This window comes from Heptranchias perlo, chromosome 23 (assembly GCF_035084215.1).
Source record: "Heptranchias perlo isolate sHepPer1 chromosome 23, sHepPer1.hap1, whole genome shotgun sequence".
NCBI classification, from domain to species: Eukaryota; Metazoa; Chordata; class Chondrichthyes; order Hexanchiformes; family Hexanchidae; genus Heptranchias; species Heptranchias perlo.
The window spans coordinates 9,417,128-9,433,605 of NC_090347.1; the positions used below are offsets into that span (position 1 = coordinate 9,417,128).

The 16,478-nt window shown below is 43.5% G+C and overlaps 1 protein-coding gene across 5 annotated transcripts in view; it reads left to right on the top strand.

Moving 5' to 3' along the window:
* aatkb (apoptosis-associated tyrosine kinase b) overlaps positions 1 to 16,478 on the top strand; it is a 303,879-nt gene that overhangs the window by 34,948 nt on the left and 252,453 nt on the right. For all 5 annotated transcript variants that reach the window (XM_068003976.1, XM_068003977.1, XM_068003978.1 and 2 more), the window contains exon 2: positions 1,219 to 1,245. In XM_068003976.1, coding sequence (XP_067860077.1) covers positions 1,219 to 1,245 — 27 coding nt within the window. The remainder of the gene's footprint in view (positions 1 to 1,218; positions 1,246 to 16,478) is intronic.

The window sequence follows — 16,478 nt, forward strand, 5'->3', positions numbered from 1 at the left end:
CTCAATCACGTTTCCTGCCAAGTATCTCTCCAGCTCCTTTTTGAATTTACCAGCACCACCCACTTACACTGCTTTCCCCCCGGGCAGTCAGTTCGATATATTCACAACTCGCTGTGCGAAATAGATTTGAGCAGTCGCTTCCAGAGAATTCTGTGAGAATAGTGGGGCTGATGACAGCGCTGAGTTGGAGAGGAGGAAAGGAGCCATCTAAGAATGTCTGCATACCACCATTCTGTAAAATCCCAGGAGGTTCCTTGCAGTAATTTACAGGATGGGTGTCTTTCAATGAGGAGTACTATAAAGAGATTTCACTATATGGTATAAAATAATAGGGGACGAATTGCAAATCGCTATAGTGGTCACTCAGTCTAATTTCTAAGACTGGGAAAACATAGGTGAGATTGAGGTCACTGTAACTTTTAAGGCCAACCTTCCAGTGTATGTAAATACTGTTCATCGAATATCTAAAAGGCTAATCACTCTTCAAACACAGTTTTCGGTAACAGGTTTATTTTACAAATTTTATTTGCTACATATTAAAACTTATTTCTCCACTTCACCTATTATTGGTATAATTTCCTCCTGTTTGAGTCCCACACATCATTTCCTGGCAAGTGAGTTGCCCATAAACACTTGCCAGTGAGCTGGGCACTTTTGTAACCCATTGCCATGAGGTGTGCAAGAATGACTTCCTCCTGTGGAGTTAGATCACAGATCAGCCATGAGCTTATCAAATGGCGGAGCAGGCACGAGGGGCCGAATGGCCAACTCCTGTTCCTATGTTCCTTACTATTTGATTGGGACGAGGGACTCATGCAGAGAATTGCAGGCACAAACCTACTTCCCATTGTGCTATAGTGCATCAATATCAGCAGGTGTACCCTCTGCACTGCCAGCAGTTCCTCTTCTGTATGCCATTTTAAAGGGAGATGTGCTTTTATTGCTTGGCAGTTAATGAAATGGAGGAGGGAGTGAATAAATTTAAAATATTTTAAAGAAAGCCTTGCTAAATTACAGTTTTGCAGAAAAATCTGCTGCTTTAAGCGCTCCTTAAATCCTTGCGTTCTTGTGGGATTATTCTTTTTAAATAAAGTCACGATGATTAAAATGAGCCAAATGCACATAATTTTCATTAACTCCACATAGGTCAAAACTCACCAAGAAGAAAAATACTAATTTTTTTTTTTGTTTTGTCTTTTGCATTTGTGACTGGAACAGGCCACTGGACCTCAGGACAGCGAGGAGGTGAGTACAAAATGTATTTCATAATAAAACAGGATTTGCTGCATGAATTGTGGCAACGACATACTGAAAGGAAAATGATGCAAGGCAAACTACGGCCTGAACAGTGTTGAAAACGTCCATAAATCTATGTACCCGGTGGAAAATTCTCTACTAATATCTTTGCAGAAAATGGTTTGAATTAGTTGTAACGTTGAACACAGACGTTTAATAAAAACCCAGGCTTATCTCTAATTTGCCAGAGGTGAATGAGTTTCATGCAATTCTCCACCTTCATTAAGTAGAAGGTCTATGGAGTAACTGGCAGGACATTGATTGTATACTGAACCTTTGATGAATTTCTAGTCTGCAAGTATCTGTGTCCTGAGGTTTGTGATAATGGTCCACCATGTTTTTGAAGTGAGCTGTTAAGATTTTTCAGAGTGCGGCCTGTGTGGCGAATTGGGTTAATTCCACTGTAACCCATTGGTTGGAAAAAGTTTATTTAAAGTGGTTGTCATTGAATTTTATCTGGTATTTGCTAGCACTAGGTCAGACTTAGCCAGCAAATGCCATCTCTGATTCTGTACACATAAACACATTTGTTGCTGATGGTGAAGTTGCGGAGCAGTCAGACGAGTTTGTTGACTAGTTTTTTTTTAATTCATTCCGGAAGGCTAACGTTTATTGCCCATCCCTAGTTGCTCTGATGTAACTGTGGGTTGCCCACTTCAGAGGGCAATTAAGAGTCAACTACGGTAGTGTGGGATGAATCACACACAGGCCAGATCAGGTAAGGATGGCAGGTTTCCTTCCCTAAAGGACAATTGGGTTTCTGCAGCAATCTGACAGCTTCATGGTCACTTTTACTGATACCAGTTTTTTATTTCCAGATTTTTTTTTTTGCCCCGGCTCCGTGCCTCCAGCACATTGCAGGCCAGAGGTCCTCCGTGTTCATCATCATATTATCGGCCCGTGGAGGCTGAATGATTCTGAAATGGAGAAAGAGTAAAACTTTGGGAAAACGGAGGGAATTTAAAAAGCTAATCATTACAGTATTTTTGTCCTTTCCATCCAATCTAGCAAACCTTCCACTCGTTAAGTTATCCCTAAGTATTACTGGTGCTAATTTTTCATTTTACTAAAATACTTATTGAGTTGTCGTCATTTAAACCACAAACCACTGCACGGTTACACAATAAGGTCTGGGTAAATTTTGCTTGTTCATACCTAAGTACGGGTTTGTACCCGGAAGACTGCCGTGAGGTACAAGTAAATTTTAGATTATGACTGACTGCTTTACCTTGTGGAGATTTGACAGGTTTCCCACCTCCGGAGCGGAGGTGGGAAACCTGTCAAATCTCCACAAGTTCAATAAGCAGTGAAATTGAAGGTGTGGACAACTGATGAAGAACATTGGGTTATATGCATATAATGAGACTGGAGTGTTTCTCTTCGTTTTCCATGACTTTGAGGGATAATGAAGTGGAATTAATCTCCGAATTGTCTCTCTCTGCGACAAAGTAATCCTAAATAAAAGAGGCAGATTTCCACTTCAATCCACAAATAGTGGATGAGGGATCTGATGCAGCGTGATTGGCTCGTGGAATCCATACTGTAAATTTGGTTGTGAAATAACAGATGGGATCCGTGCAAAAAACCAAGTACAGGTATTATCCTTTATTGTTAAGTGAACTTGATGTCACACCTTTCCATAACGTATAAGAGCAGCTGAGAGGAAATTTCAATCCCTTGCTTTATCTGGCATTGAGAGTCAACGTTTAGTTTATAAAAGGCCCACGAGTACTGCAGCAGTCAATGCTGTCCATTGAGATGAAGTGGAGATGCCGGTGATGGACTGTGGTGGACAAATGTAAGGAATCTTACAACACCAGGTTATAGTCCAACAATTTTATTTTAAAATCACAAGCTTTCGGAGATTATCTCCTTCGTCAGGTGAGTGAGTGAGTGAAAGGTTCTCAAATCGCATATCTTATATTAGGCTGGGACACGCTCACACCAATCAAAGGTGTCGTTGGTGTTCAGACAGGTTAGCCATGGAAAACAGTTCTGAATACACAATGGGTCAGATTATGAAGCCAGAGAGAGAAAGAGACCCGAAAGGCAGATACGTCGAGGGCATCCTGAAACCCATCGTACAGGGAACCCCCAGCTTCTGTCGCGACACTACAGACTTCCTACAAAAACTCAGCACCCACGGACCAGTTGAACCAGGAACACTTCTCACCACGATGGACGTTTCGGCACTCTACACCAGTATCCCCCACGATGACGGCATCGCTGCGACAGCATCAATACTCAACACCAACAACAGCCAATCTCCAGACGCCATCCTACAACTCATCCGCTTCATCCTGGATCACAATGTCTTCACCTTCGATAACCAGTTCTTTACCCAAACACACGGAACAGCCATGGGGACCAAATTCGCACCCCAATACGCCAACATTTTCATGCACAAGTTCGAGCATGACTTCTTCACTGCACAGGACCTCCAACCAACACTATACATCAGATACATCGACGACATTTTCTTCCTATGGTCCCACGGCGAAGAATCATTGAAGAGACTACACGATAACATCAACAAGTTCCATCCCACCATCAAACTCACCATGGACTACTCCTCAGAATCGGTTTCTTTCTTGGACACACAAATCTCCATCAAAGACGGGCACCTCAGCACCTCACTCTACCGCAAGCCCACGGACAACCTCACAATGCTCCACTTTTCCAGCTTCCACCCTAACCACGTCAAAGAGGCCATCCCCTATGGACAGGCCCTACGAATACATAGGATCTGCTCAGACGAGGAGGAACGCGATGGACACCGACAGACGCTGAAAGACGCCCTCGTAAGAACGGGATATGACGCTCGATCGACAGTTCCGACGGGCCACAGCGAAGAATCGCATAGACCTCCTCAGAAGACAAACATGGGACGCAACCAACAGAGTACCCTTCGTCGTCCAGTACTTCCCCGGAGCGGAGAAACTATGCTCCGCAGCCTTCAACATGTCATCGATGACGACGAACACCTCGCTATGGCCATCCCCACGCCTCCACTACTCGCCTTTAAACAGCCACCCAACCTCAAACAGACCATCGTTCGCAGCAAATTACCCAGCTTTCAGAAGAACAGCATCCACGACACCACACAACCCTGCCACGGCAACCTCTGCAAGACATGCTAGATCATCGACACAGATACCACCATCACACGAGAGGACACCACCCACCAGGTACATGGGTCATACTCCTGTGACTCGGCCAACGTTGTCTACCTCATACGTTGCAGGAAAGGATGCCCCGGAGCATGGTACATTGGCGAGACCATACAGACACTGCGACAACGGATGAACGGACACCGTGCAACAATCGCCAGACAGGAGGGTTCCCTCCCAGTCGGGGAACACTTCAGCAGTCAAGGACATTCAGCCACCGATCTTCGGGTAAGCGTTCTCCAAGGCGGCCTTCGAGACACACAACAACGCAAAATCGTCGAACAGAAATTGATAGCCAAGTTCCGCACCCATGAGGACGGCCTCAACTGGGATCTTGGGTTCATGTCACGCTACACGTAACCCCATCAGCAGGAAAAGAAAAGTTATCTGTTTTTAATACAACTGGACATTCTCTCTCTCTCTCTCTCTCTGCCTTTCGGGTCTCTTTCTCTCTCTGGCTTTGTAATCTGACCCATTGTGTATTCAGAACTGTTGTCCATGGCTAACCTGTCTGAACACCAACGACACCTTTGATTGGTGTGAGCGTGTCCCAGCCTAATATAAGATATGCGATTTGAGAACCTTTCACTCACTCACTCACCTGACGAAGGAGATAATCTCCGAAAGTTTGTGATTTTAAAATAAAATTGTTGGACTATAACCTGGTGTTGTAAGATTCCTTACATTGAGATGAAAACCTTTTTGTTTTGTTGTTCGTGCGGTCAGGCCAGGGTGGGGGGATGGACGATGACTGTTTGCTGAAACCTAACTTGACCCTACCTGAGTCATGTACTTGATGGCCATGATACAAACTGCCAATCAGGTTTACTGTGCTCCGAGCTAAAGAAAGTTGCTTGTTGGTAGTCTTAAAGGCACCCATCGATTGTGCACAACTTATGTTTTTTTTGCGACCTTTTAACTTTTTTTTTCGAGAAGTAAGCTTTTATCTTCATCTCCCTCCTGTGCAGTCTCTTTGTTACATCTACCATTGTCTACTCAACTGAAGCCAGGCAGCTTGCTCCTAGACTAATTTCTTCACCTGATCATTCGCCTGCTGGCACAGCAGAAATTAGAAACCCATTAACAGATCTGAACCTTTTGCCCTACAGTTCCATTCCTCAACATTCCTTTACCATCAGTGTTATTTCACTGAATCTCCATACTGTTATGCTTTAAGCGACCAATGTGTGAATCAGTGTTTTTTTTTTACTTGTAATAGAAACTAGAGACAGGAGTAGGCCATTCAGCCCCTCGGGCCTGTTCTGCCATTCAATTAGATCATGGCCGATCTCTATCTTAACTCCATCTACCTGCTTTGGTTCAGTAACCCTTAATATTCTTGCCCAACAAAAATCTATCAATCTCAATTTTAAAATTTTCAATTTAACTAGCCTTAGCAGTTTTCTTTCGGTCGGGGGTGGAGGGAGGAAAGAGTTCCACATTGCCACTACCTTTGGTGTGAAGAATTGCTTTCTGGCATCGCCCCTGAATGGCCTAGCACTAATTTTAAGGTTATGCCCCTTTGCCTTTATGAAACCTACTTGAACAGGCTAGATCCTGGGGCTCATCCTGTGCCCACTTTTTATATGGATGAGGTTGTGCTGTAGACGATGCCTCGCCAGACAATGTGAAGTTTAAAGTGGTATCTTTTTACAGGTGATTTAAATATTGAAATAAGCCAGTGCATGCTTCTCTCAGCTTTTGCCCCCAAATCGCCCTTCAGAATATCCGGTGTCTCATGAATCAATTGTGCACCGATTTTTTTTTTTTTTGTTTTGTTTTCCAATCTTCAGCAAGGTGGGGCCTTATAGAATTAGGGCCGATAAGATCTTAAATTTGTCACATAACACGAGATATTAATAGCGTAGTGTATTAGGGGTTAGGAGTTTTAACTTTAAGCACAATTAAATGTTGAGGCTTTTGCTGGAATTTTGGATTAAGATGGCAGCCAGAGGATATTGGAATTGCAATAGGAGGAAGCACAATTGTAGTTAGTTTTGGAAGAGGATGTGGGTGGAATAGATATAATTTCATTGTTGGACACTGGTGGAATACACAGTGTGAAATCTCAAAGCTTCCAGTCTTAATTACACCCAACTGTGATGGTACACTACTCCATTTATCTCATCATTATGCTGACAATTGTCATTTAGGGACTTTGTATTCTTAAAGCACTTAAGGAAACAATATTTCACAATGAATGGCAATGGTTCTTTTTTTGGAATACCATAAACCGAAGTCATAAATAATGTCAGTATTTGCCTTGAAGATTATGAATACTGAAAATTCATTTCTGCCAGTTTTACTTAAATGATCCATAATCTTCACAAATTCTTGTGATCAGTAGGTGAATGTTGTACATATTTATGCAAAAGTTGTTTTTTTTGCTGCAAAGTTTCATAATGGAAATCCATTAGTTCCTAATACTTTTCTGCTAGTCTTTTATGTTGTAACGTTTTTGTTTCTGGGGATATCGTTCCTGCTAATATCCTCAGCACTCGAGGCTCCCTGGGCTATGCAGAACCAAAGGATATGAGGATGGATGGGTGGTATCTTCCCAAGCCCCTGCCAATGTCATTTGGAGACCAGGGCTGGGAGTTGGGTGATGGCAGCCCAGGAATGGATCTCCTGTTTATTTGCAATGCAGCAGCGAGGGAATCAAATTTGTGTTCTCCTAAATTCTTCACACCCTGACGCTTCAGTGAGATACACTGCCATGCTTGCCCTTCTGCACAACGGCCCTAGTTCTCATGTTAACGTGTTGGGGGAAACAAAATTTATAGGGGGAAAAAGTCATCTTGTTGATGGGTAGACTGACATGTGGGTAGACAATGGTGAGTAGCTCATTAAAAGAAAATGGTTAACTGCCAGTGTCTATAAATAATTCAAGGAACATTTTTAAACTGGCATTTTAGAAACCTAGTTGGCCATTTGCTTTCACTCATTTTAATAGTGCACCTTTTTTTTTTCATTTCCATTAAATAAATCAATGGGTGTTTACTATCAGTTACCTTCAAACTATAGCGAAACAAGACTCAAAGGTATAGATTTCTATGGATACCTCTCTAGAGAGCCTTGTCTGTATGTTTTAATTACAATTATTATTTGTCTTCCTGATCCAGGAAATACAAAGAGGAAGCAAATGTTTTTTTTGGGATAAAGGATGTGAAGTGATTGTTGTCGTCGTTAAGTTGGTTTTACAAAGCAGGAATGACGAGATTGTTCACACTTTGTAGGATGAGCGTACTTGTCCTGGACCATACAGGTTTACATAAAAGTTTTGTTTGTATTGGAGAAAAGAAAACAAGAGTCCAGAGCTTTAAATGCTGAGAAGTCTAGGTCACGTAGATATAAGGAAACTATTTGACTTGGTCCATGAACACAGAACTAGCAGGTTCGAAAGGAGCAAGTCTTAGTGAGGCCTGAGATTAGTAGAAACCTTTTCCCCAAGGAATAGTGGGTGTATGGAACTGATTCACAGTGGAAGCAATTGATATTGTGTTGATTTCAATTCTTTTGAAAAGAAATTTGTTAACTGCTCTGGTTCGGAAAAAAGTTAAAAGATTCGGATTAGACTGAGAGGATGAAAAATTCCTTTGGGAATGATGGCTCCTGTGCTGCTGGGGTTGGGAATGGTTGTTATCCATAAATGACAGTATGCCAGGGCCAATAGTGGAAGTGTGAGGATAGATCAATATTCTGGAGTTTTGATATTATCTTTTGGGATTAGGGAATATTTATGCAAAACCTTCGCCCCGGAGATTAACTGGCTTGTGTCGAGCCCATGATAAGGTACATCATATGTGCTTTGAAATGGGAGTGGAGCAAGCAACACAAAATATATTTTGGTAATGAACATAAGAACATAAGAAATAGGAGCAGGAGTAGGCCATACGGCCCCTCGAGCCTGCTCCGCCATTCAATAATATCATGGCTGCTCTTCTACCTCAAATCCACTTTCCTGCCCGATCCCCATATCCCTTGATTCTCTTAATGTCCAAAAATCTATCGATCTCAGTCTTGAATATACTCAACGACTGAGTGTCCACAGCCCTCTGGGGAAGTGAATTCCAAAATCCCATTTGTTTAGAATCTCTGGAGTGGATACAGTATATTTGATACACCAATGTTATTTTTTATTCTTTGTGTATTACAAGCGCACAATTCAATGCATAATTTAGAAATATAAAAAAAATTGTGCTACTTATGTGGCTTCAAAAGAAAAATGGTTAGCTGTTGAATATTTCACCACGAGATCTGTTGTCAGCTCCTGCAGCTGCCCTTCAAATACCCATCGAAGGGATTTTGATGTTTGTGGTCAAGTATCTCCTGGAGGGAAGTTGAATCTGGCTCTTGTGAGTGTGAGGTACGTTAAAAGGTACTCACAGAATCATACCTTTCAGCCAACGTCCCAGACTCTTCCATCACCATCCCTGGGTATGTCCTGTCCCACCGGCAGGACAGACCAACCAGAGGTGGCAGTACAGTGATATACAGTCAGGAGGGGGTGGCCCTGGGAGTCCTCAACATTGACTCCGGACCCCGTGAAATCTCATGGCATCAGGTCAAACATGGGCAAGGAAACCTCCTGCTGATTACCACCTACCGTCCTCCTCCATGTTGAGCACCACTTGGAGGAAGCACTGAGGGTAGCAAGGGCACAAAATGTACTCTGGGTGGGGGACTTCAATGTCCATCACCAAGAGTGGCTTGGTAGCACCACGACTGACCGAGCTCGCCAAGTCCTGAAGGACATAGCTGCCAGACTGGGCCTGCGCCAGGTGGTGAGCGAACCAACACGAGGGAAAAACCTACTTGACCTCATCCTCACCAATCTACCTGTCGCAGATACATCTGTCCATGACAGTATTGGTAGGAGTGACCACCGCACAGTCCTCGTGGAGACGAAGTCCCGTCTTCGCACTGAGGACACCATCCAACGTGTTGTGTGGCACTATCACTGTGCTAAATGGGATAGATTCAGAACAGATCTAGCAGCTCAAAACTGGGCATCCATGAGGCGCTGTGGGCCATCAGCAGCAGCAGATTTGTATTCCAGCACAATCTGTAATCTCATGGCCTGGCATATTCCTCACTCTACCATTACCAACAATCCAGGGGATCAACCCTGGTTCAATGAGGAGTGTAGAAGAGCATGCCAGGAGCAGCACTAGGCATACCTAAAAATGAGGTGCCAACCTGGTGAAGCTACAACTCAGGGCAACATGCTATAGACAGAGCTAAGCAATTCCACAACCACCGGATCAGATCAAAGCTTTGCAGCCCTGCCACATCCAGTCGTGAATGGTGGTGGACAATTAAACAACTAATGGGAGTAGGAGGCTCTGTATACATCCCCATCCTCAATGATGGCGGAGTCCAGCACGTGAGTGCAAAAGACAAGGCTGAAGCGTTTGCAACCATCTTCAGCCAGAAGTGCTGAGTAGATGATCCATCTTGGCCTTCTCCCGATATCCCCACCATCACAGAAGCCAGTCTTCAGCGAATTTGATTCACTCCATGTGCGCTCAGCCGTTTCTTGATATCATTAGATACAGCAAAGGCTATGGGCCCCGACAACATCCTGGCTGTAGTGCTGAAGACTTGTGCTCCAGAATTAGCCGCGCCTCGAGCCAAACTGTTCCAGTACAGCAACAATATTGGCATCTATCCGACAATTGCCCAGATAGGTCTTGTCCACAAAAAGCAGGACAAATCCAATCCAGCCAATTACCACCCAATCAGTCTACTCTCAATCATCAGCAAAGTGATGGAAGGTGTCGTCGACAGTGCTATCAAGTGGCACTTACTCACCAATAACCTGCTCACTGATGCTCAGTTTAGGTTCGGCCAGGACCACTCGGCTCCAGACCTCATTACAGCCTTGGTCCAAACATTGACGTAAGAGCTGAATTCTAGAGGTGAGGTGAGAGTGACTGCCCTTGACATCAAGGCAGCATTTAACCGAGTGTGGCACCAAGGACCCCTCGTAAAATTGAAGTCAATGGGAATCGGGGGGAAAATTCTCCAATGGCTGGAGTCATACCTAGCACAAAGGAAGATGGTAGTGGCTGTTGGAGGCCCCAGGACATTGCTGCAGAAATTCCTCAGGGCAGTGTCCTAGGCCCAACCATCTTCAGCTGCTTCATCATTGACCTTCCCTCCATCATAAGTCAGAAATGGGGATGTTCACTGATGATTGCACAGTGTTCAGTTCCATTCGCAACCCCTCAGATAATGAAGCAGTCTGTGCCCGCAAGCAGCAAGACCTGGACAACATCCAGGCTTGGGCTGAAAAGTGGCAAGTAACATTGGTGCCAGACAAGTGCCAGGCAATGACCATCTCCAACAAGAGAGAGTCTAACCACCTCCCCATGACATTCAATGGCATAACCATCGCCGAGTCCCTCACCATCAACATCCTGGGGGTCACCATTGACCAGAAACGTAACTGGACCAGCCGTATAAATACTGTGGCCTCAATACAGGTCAGAGGCTGGGTATTCTGTGGCAAGTGACTCAACTCCTGGCTCCCCAAAGCCTTTCCACCATCTACAAGGCACAAGTCAGGAGTGTGATGGAATACACTCCACTTGCCTGGATGAGTGCAGCTCCAACAACACTCAAGAAGCTCGACACCATCCAGGACAAAGCAGCCTGCTTGATTGGCACCCCATCCACCACCTTAAACATTCACTTCCTTCACCACTGGTGCACCGTGGCTGCAGTGTGTACCATCCACAGGATGCACTGCAGCAACTTATAGGAACATAGGAACAGGAGTAGGCCATTCAGCCCCTCGTGCCTGCTCCACCATTTGATAAGATCATGGCTGATCTGTGATCTAACTCCATGTACCTGCCTTTGGCCCATATCCCTTAATACCTTTGGTTGCCAAAAAGCTATCTATCTCACATTTAAATTTAGCAATTGAACGAGTATCAATTGCCGTTTGCAGAAGAGAGTTCCAAACTTCTGCCACCCTTTGTGTGTAGAAATGTTTTCTAATCTTGCTCCTGAAAGGTCTGGCTCTAATTTTTAGACTGTGCCCCCTACTCCTAGAATCCCCAACCAGCGGAAATAGTTTCTCTCTATCCACCCTATCTGTTCCCCTTAATATCTTATAAACTTCGATCAGATCACCCCTTAACCTTCGAAACTCTAGAGAATACAACCCCAATTTGTGTAATCTCTCCTCGTAACTTAACCCTTGAAGTCCGGGTATCATTCTAGTAAACCTACGCTGCACTCCCTCCAAGGCCAATCTGTCCTTCCGAAGGTGCGATGCCCAGAACTGCTCACAGTACTCCAGTTGCGGTCTAACCATGGTTTTGTATAGCTGCAGCATAACATCTGCCCCCTTGTACTCTGGTCCTCTAGATATAAAGGCCAACATTCCATTTGCCTTATTGATTTATTTTCTGCACCTGTTCATGACACTTCAATGATCAATGTACCTGAACCCCTAAGTTCCTTTGGACATCCACTGTTTTTAACTTTTTACCATTTAGAAAGTACCCTGTTCTATCCTTTTTTGATCCAAAGTGGATGACCTCACATTTGTCTACATTGAATTCCATTTGCCACAGTTTTGCCCATTCACCTAATCCATCAATATCGCTTTGTAATTTTATGTTTTCATCTTCACTGCTTACAATGCCACCAATCTTTGTGTCATCGGCAAACTTAGATATGAGACTTTCTATGCCTTCATCTAAGTCGTTAATAAATATTGTGAATAATCGAGGCCCCAAGAAAGATCCCTGCGGGACTCCACTAGTCACATCCTGCCAATGTGAGTACCTTCCCATTATTCCTACTCTCTGTCGCCTTTCACTCAGCCAACTTCCTAACCAAGTCCATACTTTTTCCTCGATTCCATGGGCTTCTATCTTAGCTAACAGTCTCTTATGTGGGACCTTATCAGATGCCTTCTGGAAGTCCATATAAATAACATCCATTGACATTCCCCTGTCCACTACTTTAGTCACCTCTTCAAAAAATTCAATCAGGTTTGTCAGGCACAACCTACCTTTCACAAATCCATTCTGGCTCTCTCTGATTAACTGAAAATTCTCGAGGTGTTCAGTCACCCTATCCTTAATTGTAGACTCCAGCATTTTCCCCACAACAGATGTCAGGCTAACTGGTCTATAATTCCCTGGTTTCCCTCTCTCTCCTTTCTTAAAAAGCGGAGTGACATGTGCAATTTTCCAATCTAGAGGGACAGTTCCTGAATCTAGAGAACTTTGAAAGATTATAGTTAGGGCATCCGCAACGTGCTCACCTACTTCCTTTAAAACCCTGGGATGGAAACCATCTGGTCCTGGGGATTTGTCACTCTTTAGTGCTATTATTTTCTTCATTACTGTTGCTTTACTTACGTAATTTTATCGAGTCCCTGTCCCCGATTCAATATAAGTTTTCTTGGGATTTCCGGCATGCTATCCTCTTTTTCAACTGTAAATACTGACGCAAAGTAATTGTTCAACATGTCCGCCATTTCCCCATTGTCAATGACAATATCCCCACTTTTAGTTTTTAAGGGGCCAACACTGCTCCTGACCACCCTCTTTTTCCTAATATAACTATAAAAGTTCTTCGTATTGGTTTTGATATCCCTTGCGAGTTTCTTTTCATACTCTCTTTTTGTAGCCCTTACTATCTGTTTTGTGACCCTTTGTTGATCTTTGTATCTTTCCCATTCATCAGGATCTGTGCCATTTTTTGCCTTTTTGTATGCCCTTTCCTTATGTCTTATACTGTCCCTTACCTCTTTTTAGTTGTCCATGGCTGTTTCTTTTGGCAAGTAGAGTTCTTGCCCCTCGGGTATAAACCGATTCTGTATCACGTTAAATGTTTCTTTAAACATTTCCCACTGATCATCAGTCGATTTTACCCATTAACAGATTTGCCCAGTTTACTGTGGACAGTCTCTGTCTCATCCCATTCAAGTCGGCCTTGCCCAAGTCTAGAATCTTAACAGCTGATTCACTTTTTTCCCTTTCAAACACTACATTGAACTCGATCATGTTATGTTCACTATTGGATAGATGTTCGCGCACAGTTAAGCCGTTAACTAAATCTGGTTCATTACTCATTACTAAATCAAGTATGGCTTGCCCCCTTGTTGCCTCTAGGGCATACTGCTGCAGAAAACTATCCCGGACACACTCAAGAAATTCACTACCTTTCTGACAGTTGCTCGTCTGCTTTTCCCAATCTATGTGAAGGTTAAAGTCCCCCATTAAGACCACTATGCCTTTCTTACGCACTTGTCTAATCTCTGCATTTATACAATCTAGCACTTCAGAGCTGCTGCCAGGGCTCCTATATACAACTCCCACTATAGTCTTAGATCCTTTCCTATTTCTCAATTCAACCCATAAGGTCCCTGTTGGCTGCTTACCTCTCGTTATATCCCCCTTTATCATTGAAGTGATTTCATCTCTAATCATTAAGGCTACTCCTCCCCCTCTTCCATTTTCCCTATCTCTCCTGTAGACCTTATAACCCGTTATATTTAGTTCCCAATCCTGACCATCCTGACCATCCTGCAGCCAAGTCTCAGTAATAGCTATCATGTCATACCCTCCAATTTGAATTTGAACCTGTAGTTCATTTAATTTATTCCTTATACTCCGTGCATTTGTATATAGAACTCTTAGTTGGGCCACACACCCTAGCCTGACCTTCAGCTTTGATGTTGGGTTAATCGCCTTACGCCTTCTAGTTTTTATTTTATCTGTCGTGCCTAAAGTACACTTTCTTTCCGCTGCTCTACGCTTTTCCCTTTCACTTGTTCTTGAACAACAGCACCTTCCAAACCCGCGACCTCTACCACCGAGAAGGACAAGGGCAGCAGGCACATGGGAACAACACCACCTGCACGTTCCCCTCCAAGTCGTACACCATCTCGACTTGGAAATATATCGCCGTTCCTTCATTGTCGCTGGGTCAAAATCCTGGAACTCCCCTCCTCACCGCACCGTGGGAGAACCTTCACCACACGGACTGCAGCGGTTCAAGAAGGCGGCTCACCACCACCTTCTCAAGGGCAATTAGGGATGGGCAATAAATGCTGGCCTTGCCAGCGACGCCCACATCCCATGATCGAATTTTTAAAAAATGGCTTCTGTGCTAAAATGGAATTCTGATTACAGATGAAATACCTGGGAGGTAGCATTGGAATAGAGCATTTATCCTACTTTTAGGAAGATCATAAAAACTCACTCGTGGGAACAAGTCATATTCCAAATGATATTCTCTGCATACCAAAATCAGAGCTAAAAACGTTTGTGCCTGTGCATTACAAAAATATACCTCTTTCTAAATTTATTACTGTATCCACAGGTGTTTTTAATGGAGGAGTGTAGCAGTCCTTTTTGAAATTGGTAATCTATCCCAATATCATTTAATCAATTAACTTTAGGTCTGCCTGGATTTCCAGGTAGTCCAGTTCCTTGCTCGGGGGCACGAGGGACGATATCTCTGTCTGGTCTTTTCTCTCTTCTGGTACTGATGGACCTACTACAGTATGAGTTTTAGCATTTATTGTTTTCCTTTCAGACCTTTTGATCTTCAGTTTTTCTTTCTTCCATTTCTTTGATTTTTTTTTGTTGCTATTTTTCCTTGTGCGGGCCTTTCCCCGAGCCTTCTCACTACTCGGAACAAGGAGGCAGTGCAGAGAAAAGCCATAAGGTTAACCCCTAGCATCAGAGGATTGGGTCATGATGAGAAACTGGACTGTTTAGTCTTGGAAGCAGGTGACTGAGAGAAGACCTTGCAGAAGTGTTCTGGTTAATCTGCAGCATGACCTCAGGGTGAAGCAAGACACTAGAACAATAGGGTAGGCTCAAACTGGCGAGAGGCCAATTTAGAACTGATGTCTGGAAGAACTTCTTGACCCAGATGATCAACACTTGGTCTTCTGGGTCGGGTAGTGGAGGTAAAAAAACCTTCCCGTTAGATGATGTTGTGGGTAATGCAATTTTTTTTTTAACCTCTATTTGGATAAGTTAAGATGATAACCGTCTTCGTTTTATATTTATCTTTTGATCTTGTGAAACATGGTATATCAGCTCGGATCTGTAACAGAATCAAAGTTGAATTCCCCTTCAAAGAAAGTGACTGAGCTAAGTTGTTGCAAACAGGTGGCAAGGAGGAGAAGGGAACATCAGGAGGACTTTCACCATGGGCTGCTCTTGCGCACCACTGAGCAGCTGATTATAAAATGCCATAAGTAGGTTCCTGTGGACATTTACCTCTCCTCCCTCCTGGCCAAGAAATAGCACGTCAGCATGGGAGGAAGAAGTATAATTATTTCTTTTGTTGCAGCCGCTGGTATTTTTGACCAGTATTCTGAAGGCAACGCAATTCTTAGCTTTCTCAAAGGGGAGAAAAAACAATAAATTGTAACTTTTCTCACTGCATCTTTAATCTTTTCAATCATACTTCTTCTGTAAGTGGTTTGGCAGTAAGAGAAAGGAAGCATGTGAACTGTATCTTGTATGTTTCAAATTCAAGGCATGTACTTGCTGGCAGAGTTTAACGATCCTGATATATTTTACTTTTTTCTTTTTGCGCTTCTGCATGTGGTATGTGCCCCAATGGTTAGTCTAGCATTAAATAATATCAAGTCATTCTTGGCGGTGGCAAGGTTGAAAAGTGCACCAGCAAAGTGACAAATCTTAACGGGTTAGAAAGGCACTGTTAAATAAAGGGCTCTACCAGGGTTTGAATACTGTTGTGATGTCTGCTCCGAATGACCTTAGCATTGCTGCAGCAGTGTTGGTGGGTCGTTGCGTTGCAGACATGCTGCAGCTGATCTTCATTAGGAACAAAACATTCGCATTTTAAATGCATGCAGGCTAGTCACTATAATATTCTGTTCGATTCTTTCTGACTCTTACGGCTCACAAGATGTGAGATGACAGTATCTGGGGAATTAAACGTTTTTTCTTTTTGCATCTAAGTGATGTGATCAAGCATTCCCTTGTCAGATGTTAAATA